The following is a 20250-nucleotide window of genomic DNA, read 5'->3' on the forward strand; positions in this document are numbered from 1 at the left end:
GTTCCTGTGTTGACTCTGGGTAAGCCCTTGCAACCTCTGTGACACTCCATTTTCCTTATCTATCAAAATCAAATTATAGGTTTGAATTAGCTGTCAACCTTCTCCAGCTCCAATATTTTCTCATTCCATAATATGAATTCCCTACTTTAGAAGAAGCCCATTTTCCTTTCTTCAAGTATTTCTTACTAGGTAGATGTTTGGAATTCAGCAATAAATGATACTGCCCTCAAGGAAGCCCAGTTTGGCAGAGGGATAGAATGGGGTGACTGGCCAGGAAACAGGCAATCGTGATATAGTGTGATACGTGTCTGGGTGTTACGGTAGCATCTAGGAGGAATGCCTGCTCCAACTAAGGAAGTAGAGTTTTCCCGAGGAGGAAGGAACAAACAATTATTTAGCAAATATAGCTTTACAGCAACTAAACTTTGCTCTCTTGAATTATTTTCTTGGTTCCACCGAAAAGACGTAATGTTAATATGGGTTGAGAAGTGCTACTTCTCAAAGTTTATGAAACATGGGGACTCTGAGGACAAGTACCGGGGGTCTACATCTTATTTCAGGCCTTGACAACGCTCAGAAGCCCATTCATATTCAAAGCTTAACTTCTTATCTTCTGAACATCCGTCAGGGCGCACACAGTGGCTTTTGACCTAGTCAATTTCCAGTCACCCAGTTACCAGTGAAATAGGTCTGGTTTCCAGCACCAAATATTTGAAGGTGCCATCTTCTGAGATAAAAGTAGAGTTCTATCACATGTAATCCTGTCTCAAAGCACCTCCCTTGTTAATGTGTGTATGTGTGTCTGTGTGTGTGTGTGTGTCTGTGTGTGTCTGTGTCTGTGTCTGTGTGAAGTAACATAGTCTGAGACTGGGACTGTTTTTAAGTCTGTACTACTGATATATTTGTAGAATGACCCTGATGCGTCTGCAAGAGCAACACTTGCTAATTTCATACTTCCACTTTTCTGGAGGTGCCTGGGGTCCATCCAGTAGGGAGTAATTATCACATCACTCATCCATCCTAGTCAAGGGATGAAGAACAATGACCATTTTAAATGACAATTCCTATTTCAGGGGGAAACATTAAATGGCTTTTATCTCTTACGGCAACTGAGGTCAATATAAATTTGCACCATTTTTTCTCCAGAGCACTTATTGACATCTAATATAATATCCATTTTACTTATTTATTTAATGTACTTAATGTCTCCACCACTAGAATATAGGCTCTCTAAGGGTAAGAATTTTTATTTGTTTTGCCTACTGTTATATGGCCTGAGACTTAAATAGTACATAACATATGACAGTTGATCAACAAATACTTATAGGCTGACTGACTGAATGAATGTCGCTAAACCAGCAGAGACTCAACATCTGATTCCATCTCTAGGTGGATTCTGGTAGGGTGGAAAATTTGTACCAATGAATGGCTGCACAACTGTGGCAGAGAAGGCAACTAGGTCACTCTATTTTTTTCTCTTTAATTAAATGTACTCTTTTTTGAAGGATAAAAAAATTGGGGCGGTTAATATTAATTTGAGCAGCTACCAAGGGACATCAACTCATAAGTTCTGAAAAAAGGGACTGTAAGTCTTCTTGTTAGAGGACAAACAACCAATAGAAGAAGAAGGTACTTGAGAGTTAAGGGATGTGCTGGGGAAGGCTCTTAGAAGGAGATAATACCTAAACTCCCACATGAAGTTTGAGCAGGCATTAGTGAGGCAAATGGGGTGGGGCGTGGAGAAGAGCATTCGTAGGAAAGAGGAGGTGAGAAAAAGAGAATCCTGTGCATTTGGGAAATTTGAAGTCATACCATGTGGGTGGAATACAGACGCAAGGAAAGAATGATAAGGGATGAACTGGAGCTTAAATGAGAGGTAGAAAGAACATGTAAGGCCTTGGATGCTGAGCCAAGAAGGTTGGATTTTACCTAAAAGTCAATGTGGAATACTGAGTATCACAGTCATGCTTTAGGGTAAGAAAGATCACACTGGCTACAGTGTGGATAATGCACTGAAGGGGGCTAAGGACTGGGACATAACAACCAGTTTGGAGGCTGCTGCAATCCTGGTGAGAGACGATAGTGGCCTGAAGTAGGTAGTGTGTCTGGGGAAAAATAGGTGGATTTGAAAGGGATTAAAGAGGTGGAATTGACTCAGTGGCTGCTTAGGTGTGAACAGTAAGAGCTGCTTTCTGGCTAAACAGATGGTAATCCCAAGATGAGAATACTAGAGAAGGATAATACTAGAATGCTCTAGAGATACACAGTGCATGATTTTTCTCTATCCCTGGCTTTTTCAAATAAACCCTGAACATCAGGTAAATCCCTGAACTCAGTTTCTTCATCTGTATAAGGTTTTTAATAACAGCTAACACATAGGTTTATAGCAAGAAACAGGACTTGCACAGATATAATCAAATGAGTTGGGACTGAATTCTGGCCCCAGAATAGCAATGATTTTAAATCCAAGTTACTTAAGTACTATCATCTTCAGTTTTCCTATCTTCCCAACGAGGATAGAAAAGCTAAATTGTTATTTGTTGTAGAGCTCAAATAAAATAATGGAGGCCTCAATAGTATATCTCAAATACTTAGGAGCTTTTATTAGTATAATCATCACATGTATGTTAAAAGTAAATGGCATATTATAAACTATTCTGTTCATTTAGTGGGCCAGTTTCTAAAGAAGTGAAGGATATGGCTTGGTATACTTGGGAAAGGGCAATGAGCAAAATTTTAACAGTGAACTCAAGAGGCAGAATAATGAACAGGAAACAATTGGTTCGAACTGAGATTTTTCAGCTAATGTATGGCAGGAAACACTGGGTCAGGAACTCTGCAGTTGGCTAACAGTTAATTTGTGTCTACGGTCAAGGCAAAGTCTCTGGAGGGCTCTATGTGGCAAGGCAAGTGGGTAACAGCACTTGTTAAAACTTAGTGCACTTCCACTCAGGCCCAATAAAACAGGAGATTCAAAGTTGCTGGGAGCTGAAAGGTCTACTGTACTGACTACACTCATCCAAAGCAGAAGGTGGAAATGTTTCACTGAATTTTTCTTTTGGAATTTCTACGAAGGATTCTGGTCTGCCCAAAGAAACTTCATACCAAGGACAGAACTGAATGGAGAGGGGAACAATAGAAATAAAAACACTACAAAATGTTCCACGTTCTCATTCTAACCAGACTGTGGGCCCAGTATGTGCAAGGGGGAGCTTGTGATGAGAATCACAGATTTTCCAGCACGGAGTATGTTTCTGGCTGCAACTATGTCGGCTATGGCAACTTACCAGACAGCCAGGAAATTCTGTGATGGTTTGGGGCCCTGGTAATTCTTTGGTGGCTTATAAATGTTCAGAAGGCTCAACTTTCTCCTGAGGTTTTTAAACTATGCAGTTTTGACATGCTTCATAGGAAACTGCCTAAGTATGGTTATTTAATCTCCTTTTGTAGACTTTTTAAGAACTCACAAACATATTTCTACCATTAAAAAGCAGCCCCACGTATTCACAGTGAAGCTGTTTCTGTGAATGAGGTTTCAGCAATGCTGGTGGGCATACTTTTTTTGAAGTGACATGATCAAATTGTGTGTGTGTGGAGGGGGGGGTGTGTGTGCGCATGCACGCGTGCATTTAAAATGTTGTCTCCACATCCTGTATTCATTATTACAGTAGACATTTTATAGCTCAAGCAAGATTGGGAAACACCAATTTGTTCTCAAGGTTATTATCAACAGATGTTTTATTATTTTGATCACAGAAGACAAGTCAGTTAGAAGACCTGCTGTATGTGGGGCAACCAACATAAAATAATCTGAAAGAATGAAAGAATGTTTCCACCATATGGCTGAGTCTGCATGTGACTATAAATTGTGCATTATGGATGTGAACTGGGTAAATACTCAATTTCTTTTCTCAGAATTCCAAGAATGATACACAGCCTTCTAAGACTAATTCATTAATTCAAGAACCCTGAGATTTAAAAGGTAACTGATTTCACAGTCAGTGCGGCCTTCACTTAATGTCATTAATGTCATTACTCTTCCTTCCCCACTGAGCACAAATGCAGACACTATGTTCAAGTTGAGAAACATCGCTTTGGAAACCAGAGGCAAGAATCCTCAATCAGCTGTTCAAATGCCAAGCTTTCCAAAGGGAAAATCACCATGCCATGTGAAACAACAACACAGGCAGCCTTGGCCATGGGTGGAGAGACACTGAAATTATAGAGCAAGAGGTTCTTTGGGAAACTTTAGCATTGAACCCATCTCAGTTCAGATTTCTGCTGTATCCCCTTTCGAGCTGTGCAATCTTGGACACATCAATCTATATCACTCAGTGCCTCAGTGTGCAAGATAGTATGAAGATAATTACTTCATAGAGTTGCTGCAAGAAAGATTACATAAAGTAACACAAATAAATTGAATCACATAGTTCAGATTTCCAGAATATTTTTCTATATATTTGAAAAAGAAATCCCCTGCTTATTCAGAAGAACAGCCAAATCTGAGTGATGCATAGGTGGTCCAAGCAAAGCAGTGTACTGAGTTTCAATTGCATCCTCAAGTGTTGGCACAGGAGTTGGTCCATTCACCTAAGGGCATCCTTGTAGGCACTGCCAAAATGATAGACTGCTCTGAAAAGCATGTGTTGTAATTTCTGTTGGAACAGCCCAGGCTGAAGACAGCCTGTCCCTAAAGTAACATGCTTGTAGAGAAGGTGGTTAAATAACACTGACATGAGTTTAATTTTGAAGCAGTAATAAATAGCCCTCACAAAATACTTTGCCACTTGTATATTTTATCGTTGAACGCAGACACAGAGAAACATACCACGAACTAAGAAACACTCACTGTAATAAGCGGTCAGTGAAAAGGCCTGGGTTTTCATTTTATCACAGGAAAGTATGAAAAGCACTTTTCTTTTTTTCAGGCTTATGTCATAGATAGTTGTATAAAACAAGAAGATGACAAGCCTGGTCAACACTCCACAGTAGTAAACAGATCTCCCTGAAGTAATGACTCTCATTCACATGTCTGTCTCTTAAGCTCTCTGAGGGCAGAGACTATCTCATTTATTACTTATTCACAGCCTCTAATACACCTGTCACAGAAGAGATGCTCAATTAATGCTTGTTGAGTGAACAAAGCATGAATTCCAGGCATCACAATCAATGCATATCTGTAGAATGAAAGAAAATTTTAGGAGGGAAGGTAACAGTCAGGAGCATTGACAGAGGAAGAAGACTGTGTAGGAAATAATTAAAGAAATAGGGGAGTAGTGGTAATTCTGCAGAAGAAAGAGTCCAGGGACAAAGTAGATGTTGATTTCTTTTTTGTTAAAATTCAAGGCCTCTCACACGAAGAGAACTAGACCAGTAATAATAATAATTACTAGCTCTTGTATAGTACTTATTAGGGCCAGGCACTGTTTTAAGTACCTCCTTTTATATTTATGAACACATTTAGTCTTCACAACAATCCTATGAGAGAAGGTATCATTATCGTCCCTATTTTACAGATGAGTATACTGAGGTACAGACAGGCTCAGTGACTTGGTCACATTCACAGAGTTGGTAAGTGGTAAAGCCACAGTTTGATCTTAGGCTAAATGGCTGTAAAGCCCACCCTTGAAATACTTTGTTATGTTGTTAAAATAGTTTGGAAGAAATTACTAAAAGAGAATTCAAATCAATATAAGAAATATTAAACAGTGATGTTCAAACTTTAGAGAGTTAAAGGGTTTTTCCCACTTACTGGCAGTGGAAGATAAAAACTCGGTATTCGGAAGTGCTTCTCATCAGTCTAAACATTTATGATAGTTGCTTTAAGAAAAGCAAGTTTAAGTGATTTGGGGTGATTTAAAATCCAATTTGACATGAGAGAAAGTTTTCTTCTGATCTCTTAGTTTGAGAAATTAATGACCACATTTTGATATTTTTAGTTTGTTCTACCTGAATAGGCCAATTATTTGGATTTGTTTGCTGTTAAAACAAAACCCAAACAGCAAGAGATGGAGACAAATGAGCAAGGCCAGAAGTTAACGATGTGATTTAGACCAGCCTTTGCTCTGTATTGAGTGACCTTGAGAAACCTATGGCAACATTTTCTGAGCCTTCGCTTCCTCATTTGCAAAATGAGGAGTGGCAAGTTTTCTTTTCCTAATTCACAGGGTAGTTTGAAGGATGAAAAACATATCTGAAAAAAAAATTGGAAATAATGAAGTAATCTTAAAGTATGAGATGTATCAGAATGTGTATATCAATTGAGTGAAATAATAATACTGTATGCATAGTAGAACTACCAACCTCACCAATTTTAGCTTCATAAAACCTGGGTATATTTTCAGGAGGAAAGTTTTAAAAGCACAATTGGAACACGGCTTGAATTGGATTTCTTGAATTAGGAGAGTGCTAAATTTGCAAGATGTGGTATCATTTTTGTTCTTGTTTTTCCCAAGTTAGGGTAGCATTACTGAGCTTTGAGTAAAGTTTAAGTAAATCAGGGGAGATGGGTGTGGCTTATTTCTCAAACATTAAGAAATAATCCTACGGAGAAATAAAGGCATCTCCATCCACCTATGACTGTCTTTGTCTTTTGCTTGAAGCTGCTTTCAGCCTTCTGATGCTAACCTAAGCCATTTTGCCATTTGGCTTAGTGCTTCCTTTTGATAAATATATAAACCTTAAAGGTAATCTGAATATATCATGGCTGGTCTGAGAATATCTTACTCCAAAAAGTCTTCCATATTTTTCATGCTTACTGATGGCACCTCATAGTGATTGAAGACCAGTCAACCAGCTCTGCCATATACTAGCTCTGTGACCATGGATAGATGCCTTAACTTCGTTGACCTACAGTTTGCTTCTCTGTAAAAGAGAGGCCCTAAAACTTCCGTAATAGACTAATTGCTAAGATTTGAGATAACCAAAAAAGAGTAAGTAACATACAAAGCTAAAATTTCAATAAATGATGTTGATACACTTAGTGTGACACCAGCATTAGTAAGAGCATGAGCATCGGCTCTGGCTTAAAAGCAGATCCTATCTGTCTGTCTATCTATCTATCTGTCTGTCTATCTGTCTATCTATCTATCTATCTATCCATCCATCTACAAACACATGTAAATACAAATACATGAAAGAAATGTATATATCACAAAATGTACATAAAATTTATACATGTATGTGCATGTGTATATATATATGTATGTGTATACACGCACACAATCAGGATGAGAATCGAATCTCTATATCTTGTCAAAAGACTTAAATATTCTTCTAGTGGTTCTGTTAGTGATATACTTTGTTATTCTAGTGATTAAAAACAGCCAGATGTAAAATGCCAAATTAAAAGGATTTTAGCCTCTAAGGGCCTCAAAATTTATATAAAAGGTAGACAGGATATGAACACAGGGGACGATGAGAAAGCCCTGAGGTGATGAAAAGGATGGATAAGCTAACTCTGACTGGGGAACTTGACAACGCTTTTCAGAGGAGGTAACACGTAAGCTGGGTTTTGAGTAAGAGCTTCTCAGGCAAAAATAGTGAGGGTGTGAAGAGCAATATTAGGATCAGTAGAACCTAGTTGGTGATCCTGAATTAAATGCAAGGTGACATCCTTCTCAATGACTAAATGTGCTTTGTTTAATTTATGCTGAGTCTATATAGTCCGAACATTTTTAAACTATAAAACTAGGTAATACACCTTGGAGGTTCTGGTATCTATGAAAATTTTCACATTATGTACATTTTGTTTCTCCAAAGGATAGATGATTTGAAAGTATAAAAATGCATCAAGCTCATCAAGCTAAGCAGATAAAATATAAGCTTTTAAATCAACTAGTTCTAATCATTTCTCAAATGCTTGAAATAACTTTCAGTTTTCCTACTGTGTATCTCTATTTTGAGATACTAGTATTTTTTTCTTCTCCCTGTATTTTTCCTTTCCCTTTCTCCCCATTAAAGCAGTTATTCATTGTAGGGGGAGGTAAGAGGGAGTTGAAATCAGAAGCAGCCTGCAAAGATCTCCCTGCTTTTGTTTCCAAAAACCTAAGCCCTCTGAAGAAATTAAAGGGTTTTTGGAGGAAGTAAAAGGGGGAAGAGGAGTCCTCTGCAGAGGGAATAAGCGTGAGGCTTCCCAGATGGGGAGGGGGGCAGGGTGGGGAGAGAGTCACTGAACTGGAATAAGAAGAGAGAAAGAATAATTTTCAAAGATAAATGATTTTGAGGCATGTCTAAGAAGATGGGGCCCTAAACAGTTTCCTAAAGAGTCTCATGACCCATTTATGTCATTTAGGATTTGTTTAGTTGCAAATAACAAAACTCACAATTTAAACTCGCTAACACAATAAAGGAGATTAACAAAAATTCAGAAGGAGTGCTTCAGAGATGGTTTGCTTCATGGTCTCAGGATGTCACCAAGACTGTTTTCTACCCGATTTACCTACTCTGCCATCTAAAATGGTACTTCATTCTAAAGCTGGAATCCTTTTCTGGTCATAAAATGGCTCCAAGCTACTATCTGAGCTATAGGCTCCCTTACTTCATGACCGTGGAAAAGAGTGGGTTTCTATCTCAGAATTCTAAGCAAGAGTCACAGAATTCACTGTGATTGTACTGGATTAGGTTGCATAGTCACCACTGATGGAGGCTAAGGGCCTCTATCAGTGCTCATTGGCTTAAATCAATAAGGACCTACCCCTTGAGTTCAGAGTCACCCTAGCTTCCATCACAGTACATGCGTTGTGTGGGAAAAGGCAGACATCTGAACTAAAATCCGGGCACAGTTAGCAAAAGGGAAGGGGTGAAAAGAATGAAATGGGTAGATAACTGACGAATGTCCACTATATTGGAAAGGTGTAGCAGAAACTGACAGACTGAAAGGGACAACTCAGAGAGGAACTATGGGTGTTGCAGCGGTCACCTGTGAGGAAACATGGCCAAACGATGTGTAGGTTGTCTTGTCACTGTATAAGGCCATAGAACTATGGGATAATTCCGGAGGTGGTTGAAGTGTTTGAGAAAAAAGGCACTAAGAGTGACTCAGTTTACATTTGCTACTAGCCTGATAGTTGACCTACAGAAAAATAGAGCTACATCACTCAGAGTTTGTTCAGTTGCAAGTAATAAAATCCCCAGCTTTTCAGTTCTCAAGATCTAGAGTTCAGTGACTCGGGTGTGATTGCTGGGTCCCCATCCTGTATTGCTTCTTGGGTCTTTGCTTTCCAGTAGTCTCAGGATCTAGTACCTCCATCAGGATCCTGAAGTCTCAGGACATCCCTGAGTTAGAGCTTTCCTTGCCAAACCTCCTTAACCATCCACAGCTCATTGATACAAGTCAGGAAAATAGATCTACTCTGATTAGAAAACTCAAGTGGGAATAATGGAGCTTTGTCACTTCCGTGCAAGTCTTTCCATTGTAGATTTTTGTCTACAAGCTGTTAGTTTTAGAAGTGCCATTATACTAGCATCACATGTGCTTGTAATAATCAAGAGCCATGTTGAAAAAAGATAGGGGTGATAGTATAACAAGTGGTTCGCAGAAGAAAATATACTGGTCAGTTTAGATGATGTGAGGGCACTAAGGCTCAGACTAAGGAACTGGGAGAGAGCACTTGTTAATACTCTGGTGACGGTGTGTGGGGTGAAAGAAGGGAGATAAATCAGCTGGGAGCTATAAAGAAAATGGAGAAGGCTGGAGACAGCAGCTGAATTTCAGCTAAATGCATTTTGTGCCAATTCATCTATATCAGGCCTTTGAAGTATGTTTACCAGGCGATCTTCAATCCTGAGACTATGATGCTTACATCTAAAGAAAAGTTAGATTAATGACCCTCCCAAATGTCTGTAAACCATATTTCTAACAGTCAATTTTTTTCTGAAATCTGAGGCCAATAGTTAACACTGCAAACATGTACAAAAACTTGCTAGTTTCCAAATCTGTCTAGTTTCTAGACAGTAGAGACCTAAATTCATAGACCTGTCACTAGGCATTCTCTTTACTTGCCACTTTTTTTAAATTGTTCTTTAATTCTGGGAGTTGAAACACAGTAATGGGTTACTTTAAAGGGGATGGTATGTGTAAGCTTTGGGGTATTAAGGTTTATTGCAACCTGCCAACAACATTCTCTACCGGAGGGCTTTGCTTTATGACCTTACCTCAGCGGTAAGAGGCACAATTAGAATTTAGAGAAGATAAATCTAAGCAAGGTGACATTTATTTTGAGAACAGGCTATGGCAGCATGAGCCTAGGGCAGGACCTATTCAACAACTTCCACACAGTGATAACTAAAATACAGCACCAAGATATATTTGTATAAGTCCACTCGTTGGCAAGTTATGGATGATGGATTTGAACTAGTCTGGCTAAGAAGAATTTAAGGGAAGGGCTCATTTAGCCATTGGAAACAGAGTGGCTGTCTGGTGGGGTCTTTAGGACAGATATAACATAGAAATTGGATGCTTCCCGTTCTTTCTCTCTCTTTCTCTCCCTCTTTGTCATCTGTCTCTGGCTCTCTCGGCAGGAAGCCTCATTTTCTCAGATGAGCTTACTCCATGAGGCAGGAAATTCATATGGCAGCCACTCTCACGCCTCACATCTCACAGCTATACTGCACAGTTGGAAAGCAGCACCTCTCATCCCCCAAACTCCAGGGCGAAAAACCCTGAGGAGCACTCTTATTGTCTCAGTTTGGCTCAGGTATCAGTCTGTAAACTGTACATCAAATCCCTAAGAAAAGTTTTAAGAGTAAAGATTTCTCATGTTCCACACTCCTGAGGTTCTGATTTATTTGGTCTAGGGCACGGCTCAGGTATCTGTATTCATTTTTTACTAGCTTGCCTGGTAATTCCAATGAGTAGCACTAGGTCAATCAACTGTATGACCATGGGTACTGTGATTGGCAGTTGTTCCCAGAATGATGTGGTTGGAATGGGGCAAGGAGCAGTTCCCCCAAAGGACGATGTTTTTCTTGCCAGTTGTAATGTGCAAACAAAAAGAATAGCTGCTCACTATATCTCTACAAAATATTTTAAGGAGGTAATAGAGCATCTGAAGCAAATATCATAGCCTGAAGCTATTGAAAACAAAAGAAAACACTGTAACTGCTTGTCTAGCTGGGAACTAAATTCTTATGAGCTAACAAAGAAGGGAAGCTAGAGCAACAAATAGTGTGGGGTTATTCTAGAGGAAGCTATGGCTGCAAACTCAGGGCAGACTCCTTTTATATACTTAACATGCTTAAAAAACACATTGATAATTGGGCACACAGACATTTTGGAGATTACTTAAGGAGCTTATCATTTACCGTAAATACAGTCTTTCTCTCTCTCTCTCTCTCTCTCTCTCTCTCACACACACACACACACACACACACACACGCACACACGAAAGAAAAGCATACATTTGCCACTTGACTTAGCCCTAGAATCATAGCCTGAAGTTATACCAACAGTGACATCTTTAAAAATAATGAGGCTTAGATAAAGGTGTGAGTATTCACTTTATAAAAACTAATAATACTGAGAATCTATGCTGTTCTATGAACCATTTTAGGCATTTTACATATGTTATTTCTATTTTTCACAGCAAGGCTGTAAAATAGATATCAGTATCGCATTCATCATGAAGAAAACTGAAGCTTAGTAGGTTGTCACTTGTTCAAGGTCACATAGAAAGTGGCTGATTCTGGATTCAAAATAAGGTCTGAGTTCAAAGATTGTGCTTCTTTTTACTGCTTATGTGAATCTACTTTTGTTCTACAAATCTTGCAATACCTTCCACAAAGCCAATAAAACTTTGATCAAAATTCATACATATTAAATGTTTTTGTATCTAAATACACACTTAGGTTTGGATGGTATCTATGTCCTTAAATATACATATGTGTGCATATATTTCAAACACACTAAAATATACACTGATAATTGGAAATACATAAAATTTAAGAAAATTATCTAGCATTAAAAATTATTTAACTAAAATAGAATAAGACTGTGCTATAGCTGACTATATGAAACCCCCTCAAATATCTTCAGGACTCTGGCTTTTTGTTCCTGTTACTACTAATTTGAAATAGCTAAAGAGACCCAGAAAAAAATCAGACATTTAGAAACCTAAAGCCTCTACATTACTTGAAGCAATAGACCCTTAATTCCATTTGAATTTAGGAATTTTCATCTTCATGAAAACTCAATAGTGTGAGATAAACAAATTTGGCCTAAGTGATTCAGACATCCAATGAATTTCTAACTAATTTGATACCTGGATGAGTCTGGAAAGTCCATCAGTAGACAACTTTAATGGGTCACTTCTTACCTGCGGTTCACAAATACTGTTTAAAAAATTCCCATATTACCCACCTTATACCCCAAACTCGGTTCATCTGTAGGAATTTGCAGGGTGCAATAAATCAGTCACTTTTCTCTGCCCTATAAATCTGTTTATTTTAGCATGGGTCAAATAATAAGTAACAAAAGTCAATGATTTATATTTGGGAAGATGGCTCAGCTCTCTGATTTTTTTTAAATTGCAAAAGAATATCCCTGACTTGTCAGACAGAACATTTGTATAGTGTCACATGGTCATAAATTCTGCAGCTGTCAGGAAAGCACTGCAAATTTTCTTTTTTTTTTAGAGGCTGGGGGTAGGGGTCGGCAGATGGTCAGATAGTCACTTCAACATCTCTGCTAAATTGTAGTCATGCATGCTGGTCAGGGTTATGAAGGCATGATGAATCTATTATCCATGCTGGGTCAACTAGCTTCTCTTGATACAAATCATATTAGGGGTACATAACCTATTAACTTCATACATGGATAATGGATAAATAACTCAGAGGCATGAACTTTATACTCAACTACCTTTGTTAATGTCACAAGAGCTGAGGGTGTCAGAAAGGCTTGAAATATCACAGGTGTCCATCGCTGAGAGGCCCAGATTGTGTTAATGAATTTCTTGGATTATTGTCTAGGCATCTTTGAGTTCCTTGCTCTCTCTAGCATTTTCCCATCCTACAAAACGTCAGAATCTGTTCTTCTAACATTCTTAACATATTTTGAATCATCTCCTCTTTCATCACCATTGACAGAATTTAGCCATTAATTATACGTCTTAAATGGCATACCTGCATCATCTCCTGAATCCCATGAAATGTACACCCAATATTGCAGCTAAAGTGATCTTTTGAAACCACAAGTATGATTATGTCACTTTTTCTGCTTAAAATTCTCCAAAGGCTCTCCACTGCCTTCAAGATAAAGTTTAAAATTTAAGTTTAAATGTTATCCAAGGTATCTGTATTCCCAGTCCTCTCCATCTCTCCAGCCTGGTCTCTCTCTCTCTCCGAGTCCTACTTCATACCTTGAAATGCAGTCAGTCATCCTGAACTACTTGCAGTTCCTTCAGCATGCTGCTTTTCCATGGACCCTTGAACATTTGCACTTGCTGTTTCCTGAGAGGCCCTCTTCTTCTACTCCCTTCTCCATGGCTAGCTTCCGCTCACCTTTCCTAACCCAAGTTCAGGTATAATGCCTCAGGAAAGTACTCCATTCTGGGCCAGGTAACTACAGCAGTCTGTTCTTCTTTATGGTTTCTGCCTAGTTCCTTCTCTGTGTCCTCCCCCAGGTGGTGAAATGTTATGAAACAAGGACTGTGCCCAATGCCCTTGTTCAGAAAGCGTTCAACACCTAAATGTACAGAAGACATGTGTGGGATTCGCCATGTGTGGCAAGTGGTCAATGCATTGACCAGCGATGCTCTAGGAGAGGAGTCATCAGCTTGTCCTCAAATTGTCCAGTGGCTTTCCCTGTTCTTTTTATATCATCATAGTAATATAAAGAACACTATAATAAAATTCCTTCCATCAGAGAACTCACAGATCAGTGGAAAAGACATTTTATTCATCATTTAGTGTGAGAAATTCTCTCCTTGTGTTAATTTATGAAAGGGCACCTTTCCTAAGAGGGGAAGTCAAGAAAAGTTTCTTGGAGAAAAAACACTTGAGCTTAATTTGGTGCAGTTTGACTTAGTGGCAATGAGCTTAGGTTTTCATGTCTGTTGGGTATGGGGCTGAATCCTAGTTCCATTTTTACTAAGATTGTGACTTTTGACAAGTGAGTTAATTTCTGAGTTTAATTTCAACTCATTTAAATTATGAGTGTCCTAATGTGTTAAATGAAGTTAGCAATATCCACCTCACAGGGATGTTACTAAAGGTGGTTAGTTTATTACTAAATTAAATGTTAAAGAGATGGAATGTAGAAAAAGTGTAAGCTGCAAACACATATAGAAAAGACCATAACTTCATCATTGGATGTCTGACATCTAACCAAGTAACTGAGGAAGAAAAAAAGAAAAATAAAAGGGAAAGCTGGTATGAAAGGAGTTCTTGTTAGATTAGTGTAAATTGTTCATTGACACTGGGAAGCTAAGTTTTAAGCTTCCACAATGATCCTGATAAATAACACTTGTGAGAACTACCATATTAGCATAAAGGAAATGTTAAGAATAATTATGATGCATGCTATTCTAAACCTTTATCTTAACTCACATAATACTCACAAGAGTCCTAGGAGGTGATTACAAATATCTTAGCCTCATTTTCAGATGTAGAAACTGAGGCACAGAAAGGTTAAGTATTCAGCTCAAAGTAACTTGACCAGCAAGTGATAGAGCCAGGAGTCAAACACAGGCCATGTGTCTCTACTTCACTGTATTTACAGAGGCAGAGCACAGGCATAATCCAATCATCCACCAAAGAGTCACCGAATGCATACTACATTCCAGATACTGTTCTAGGCAAACTGGATATAGAGTTGACTATATATTTATATATAGCATATATTTAGGGAGGACATAGATGTTAACAAAGTAAACAATAATAAGTACTATAAATTTCAGATATTAGTAAGTACAGTTATAAAAGAATAAAGCTATGAAAAGGAAAAAAGTGTGATAGGGAAGCTGGCACTACTTTAAATGGGGTACAAAGGAAAGATTTTTTCTGAGAAGGAGACATTTGAGTTGACATTTAAACGATGAAATGAGCAAACCTTATAAAGAGCTGACAGGAGACTTTCCCAGGCATATAGAATACCATATATAAAGGCCTCGAGGTGAGAAAAGCTTGGCATTTGAGGACTGATGAGAAAGTCAGTATGGCTGAAGTGAAACATTCTAGAAGTTGATGGTTAGGGCATAATATTGGAGAGAGAAGCAGAGGTCAGATAGTATAAAGCCTTGTAGGTGATGATAATGAGTATAATTATCACTTCTCGGAGGGTTTTAGGAATAAAAGTGGTACGATCTGGTTTATATTTTGAAAAAGATTACTCTGGCTACTTTGTGGAGAAGAATGGGCAAAAGTAGAAGTTATTACAGTGGTTCAGGCATGGGATGATATTGATTCGGACCAGGATTCAGCAGAGCAGGTGGTAAGATGCAACTGATTTTGAAATATATTTCTATGGTAGCACCAGTAGGACTTGTTCTGGATATTGAGGGAAAAGAGTAATTATACAAGACTCCTAGATATTATTATTATTTTTTTGGGCCTGATTTACAAGGAAAATAATAGAGCCAATTAGTTAAGATGACGAATATTAGGGTAGAAGCAGCTTTGGCCCTAAGGGTAGTGAGTGCAGGGAAATCATGAATTCTGTTAGGAATGTATCAAGTTTAGAATATCTTCTTAATGTTCAAGAGAGCTGCCAACTGGACAGCTAGCTGTACACATTTGGAATGTGAGAAAGAGGTCATGACTTCAGATTTGGGAATCTGAAGTTGATAGTTGGTATTTAAAGCCATGGGTCTGGATGAAATAACCAAGGGAATGAGGAGAGATTAAGAAGAGGTCTGTGCACTGGACTTCTGGAGTGTTCCAACAATTAGAGGAAAAGCTGGTGAGGAGACTGAGAAAGGGCACTGAAGACACGGTAAATAAACAGGAGAGTGTTTTGTTCTGGAAGCTGAGAAATTAACATCTTTGAGGAAGGAGGCAGTGACAGCTGCATCAAATGCTGCTGAGAAGTCAGTTAGGACTGTGAACTGATGCTTGTACTTAGCAAGATGGAACCTGCTGTGACTTTGATAGGGACTGTTTTAGGACTACTGTGAGAATGAAAACATGAAATAGGTTAAAATAAGAAAAGGAGGTACTAAAGTGGAGTTGATGCAAATAGACAATTTCCCTAGATTTTTGGTTAAGCAAAATAGAGTAATGAGGCAATAATGGGGGTGGGGAACATTGGGTCAAGGGACATACTTTTTCTTTAAGATGAGAGATATTACATCATGTAATAGATGTAATTAAATTAAATTAATTAAATTTATAGATGTAATTAAATTAAATTAAATTAAATTAATCTGGGAAAAAGCAAGAGAGAAACTGATATTGCAGGAGAGAGAGGAGAAAACTCCAGAAGCAAAGTCCTTAAATGGATAAGAGGTTATGGAGACCAGGTCACAGGTAAAGAGCTGGCCTTGGAAAGCAGCAGGGAAAATTCCTTCATTGTAACGGGGAGAGCACACTAGTGGACCTGGTGGTAGGAAAGTAAGGTGGTTTTCATTTGATTGCTTGGATTTTCTCAAGGCCACATGAAGAGAGATCAATAGATAAGAGAGAGGATGAGGGAGGGAGTGTTTGAGATTTGAGGGAAGCAAATGAGATATGAAATTTTTGTCCCAGAGAAAGAGAAAATGATTCTTCTAAAGAAATTTATAAGAATTGCTCCGGTGTTTTGAGCGTTCATTTGAAACCAATAGTTATAAATTTAAAGTGAGATGACTAGGTGCTTCTTTAGCTATGTTCAGTTACCCAGGTGCTGGCATGGAGTAAGTAGGAAGGTGTAGGTCTAACCAGGGTAGATTAACAAGGGCTGAGAGTTTGCTTGATGAACACAAAAAAAGAGAGAGGAAATAAAAATGTTGAACGTGCGAGAAGGAGAATTAGAGTGATGGGACCAGGAAACATATGCTACAGGGGAGGAGGAAGGGGAGGGCATAAAGAAGGGTGAAAACAGGAGGTAAATGGTGAAATCAATAATTCGAGGTCCCAAAGGGGTGAAGAATTTTGGGAGTGGGGGCAGTAGAATAAATGTTAAGGGCAGATAGGAGGTGGTGTTCTGACAAGACGATGCTTGACACAGAGGTCTTGGAGGGGGTACAGCTAATGGCCACGACAAAGTTCAGAGTGTGATCAGGAACCCTAGGGTAGGAAGTAAGGGAAGTGAGATGGCAAGCTGTCTCATGAAGCAAGTAAGCATCAGAACACATACTAGCACCCACAATTGTCTGACTCCTAGAGAATGTTCTACTTCACACCAATGTTAGCTTCTAACTATTTCTGACTTGTAAAGCCAGGGTAACTAAATGGCGTTTTAGTCAAGATGTATATATGTGTGGGGTTCAGAGACAGAGAGGTTGGCCTCATAAGCATGAGATCTGTGTAGTTGAACAAGGTCCTACATTTAGAAGGCTCCTGCTGTTGCCATCTTTTAATTCTTACTAGTTTTTAAACAAGGGCCTCACGGTTTCATTTTGCACTGCATCCCACAATTTATGTAGCTAATTCCAGAGAGAAGATTAATAATTTAGAAGGAGAAATATCTTCTCTTTTCTCATTGGGGCTAATTTTCCACAAACCTCACTTTTCTCCATTTAACATGCCTTTAAAATTTTATCAAAGTTCATAATGGAAGTTTTAAAGAACCCATCTGTCAAATTCTTAACTTTTAATGTAAATTTCCTTTTAAAGCCACTCACAATAAAAATTAGGCTGGAAGTGAGAAATTCCCTGACTCAGGAAAGTGAATTATCAGTAAACTGAAAAGGAAAAATACATGTAAATGTAGATCTAGAGTCTGAGTTCATGCTTGAATGATAGCTTAGGAAAAATACTTACATTTTTATTTTTTAATATATGTGTATTACATGTTTATTATGGAAAGTGTAGGAAATAAATATAAACAAAAAGAAGTAACTAAAAACTACTCAAAAATCCTTAAGAAGAGTTAACCACTTTTAACATTTTGGTGTATATCCTTCCAGGCTTTATGTAAATATTTGTGACTGTGTATTATTCATATATAGCTTTATTTGTGTTTATTGGATTATATTTAAATGTCATTTTTAAACTTGATTTTTAATTTAATAATAGAGTCTGGTTGGACCTCCTATCCTTGTAATTAAATATTTTTCTAAAACACTATTAATATAACTCAATTTTCTGTTATGTGGACATATAATAATGTATTATTAAACACTTGGCTTTTTCAGTCTTCACTATTATAAACAATACCAATATGAACATTCTTTGTAGACTTGTGTATTTCTATAACTCCTGGGTCAAAAAGTGTCCATTTTAAAGCTTTTGATCCATGTTTCCAAACTGCTCTTTCATGGCTACTCCAATTTCCAGGCCCACTCAATGGCAGTGAACATTAACCTTTCTTTTAAATGTTTTGCCAATGGGGTTGACAAAAACTGTTTAGTACCATTGTTTTCTTTGTTTAATAATAAAGTTGAGCAGGTTTTTGGATGTTATTGGCCTTTTCTTTTTTGATGAATGTCCTGTTAATACCTTTCAGTCATTTTTTTTTCTAGGTGGTCTTTGGCCTTTCTTTTGTTCTTCTGTAAAATATCTTTATATATTTGGGTTATGGTACACAGAATTTCCCTAATTTGTCAAACCCATGCCAAGGTCTTAACAATACACTGGCAGATCTCTGCAGGGTTGCTATGTTTTTCTCTATGGGGGAGGTTTTAAAATCCATCACTTGTTTTTTTAAACTAAAAAATGCATGGTAATGGTAGTTATGAAGATAGTATTAATATCACATAAATGAAAATATTTTATAATATATCTTAAAATGTATAGAAAAACATTTATAACGAAAACAACAGGAAAAGAGTATCATACAAGCTCACTGAATATTTGTCTTTCCTATTCATTTCTCCAAATCCTGGCAATGTAGTTTACATACTGAACATTCTGGTGATTCGCTCTGCTTGTCTCCATGCCCTCCACTGAAAGCATTTCATTAATATTCTCATTGTGAGTGCTGTTAGAAATTTCCAGGGTATAAGACACAATTGCACATTTTCACAAGACAACCCATTAGGATGCAGAATGTGGAATGCAAGATTAGGGTTTTGGATTATTGGGTTTTTTACTTACCCTCTCCAGTGTAATTTCTTCAAACTCATATTCAATTTCTGTCCCATTGACCTGTAAATAGGAAAAAAATAGAGAGAAAGATTAAATACATTTTGAGGAGGAGAGAGCTGCATTTTACATAACATTAGGGGGTTAAATTTCATCCTGGCTATGAATAAACCAAACTTTATTGATGTTTGTGATTGTATGTTTTCATACAAATGAAATATAATCCAAGCTATTCTAAAATATGAGTGAGACTCTAGAAAAAAACACTTATTGCATCCCTTAGAATTTTGTGATGTTTGGGGGAGAGGAAACAATACAAAATGTGCACTGTGAGTTTACAAAGAATAAACCAACTAGGGGCAATGTTACAGTTACAAGGGGAAAAAATTTCCTAATATCTTTAAAATTTTCCATGAAGAGACACTAAAATATGACCTTAAGAAATTAGTGGCAAGGGCAGCACAACCATATGACATTTCTGGCTGTAAAACAGCATTAAGAATGACCATGTCAGATAAGAAATGCCTTTTCTTTATTGGTTCAAGCTCAGGTAATTTATCCCCATTATCCTCTTGTTATATTTGTTGGGAAGCCCTGGACCACGTAACCATGCCTTCAGTAGCAATGAGAAAAGAAAAAACCAGGACATGTCTGAAATTCCTAGTGAGAAAGCATTTTCACCATCCAACCAACCCTTAAATTTATTTAAACTTACAGAGAGAAACATTTTAAATATAGCCAGGCAACATAAAACATATGCCTTAGATTTCAACAGACATGAATATAGAATATATGAAGAGCTACTTTAAAATAATCTAACAAATATTCAATTCCCACTTTTATCTATCACAGAGCCCTCCTCAGCCAGGCAAAACCTCTGAGCAAGAAAATTCTTGAATAGGCGGTTTCTTTTTTCTTATATATGTCTTGGCAACATCATTAACATTTAGAAATCAGCCAGAAAAATCTAATTTTCAACCAAAAAGCCATAATTTTTGTAATGTTCTAACTTCAGTTTACTGTCCCTTCTTTAGAAGAATTTAAATATAGTTCTTGCATATTGAGAGCTCTCTGGAAGGCAAGGATCAG

At 37.7% G+C, this 20250-nt stretch overlaps 1 protein-coding gene across 12 annotated transcripts in view; it reads right to left on the bottom strand.

Annotated features, from left to right (window-relative positions):
- The window catches only part of DLG2 (discs large MAGUK scaffold protein 2), a 1232045-nt gene that overhangs the window by 676947 nt on the left and 534848 nt on the right, over positions 1-20250 (bottom strand). For all 12 annotated transcript variants that reach the window (XM_057552562.1, XM_057552552.1, XM_057552555.1 and 9 more), the window contains one exon: positions 19174-19224. In XM_057552562.1, the coding sequence (XP_057408545.1) occupies positions 19174-19224 (51 nt within the window). The remainder of the gene's footprint in view (positions 1-19173; positions 19225-20250) is intronic.

The sequence above is a fragment of the Balaenoptera acutorostrata genome, chromosome 9, assembly GCF_949987535.1.
Source record: "Balaenoptera acutorostrata chromosome 9, mBalAcu1.1, whole genome shotgun sequence".
NCBI classification, from domain to species: Eukaryota; Metazoa; Chordata; class Mammalia; order Artiodactyla; family Balaenopteridae; genus Balaenoptera; species Balaenoptera acutorostrata.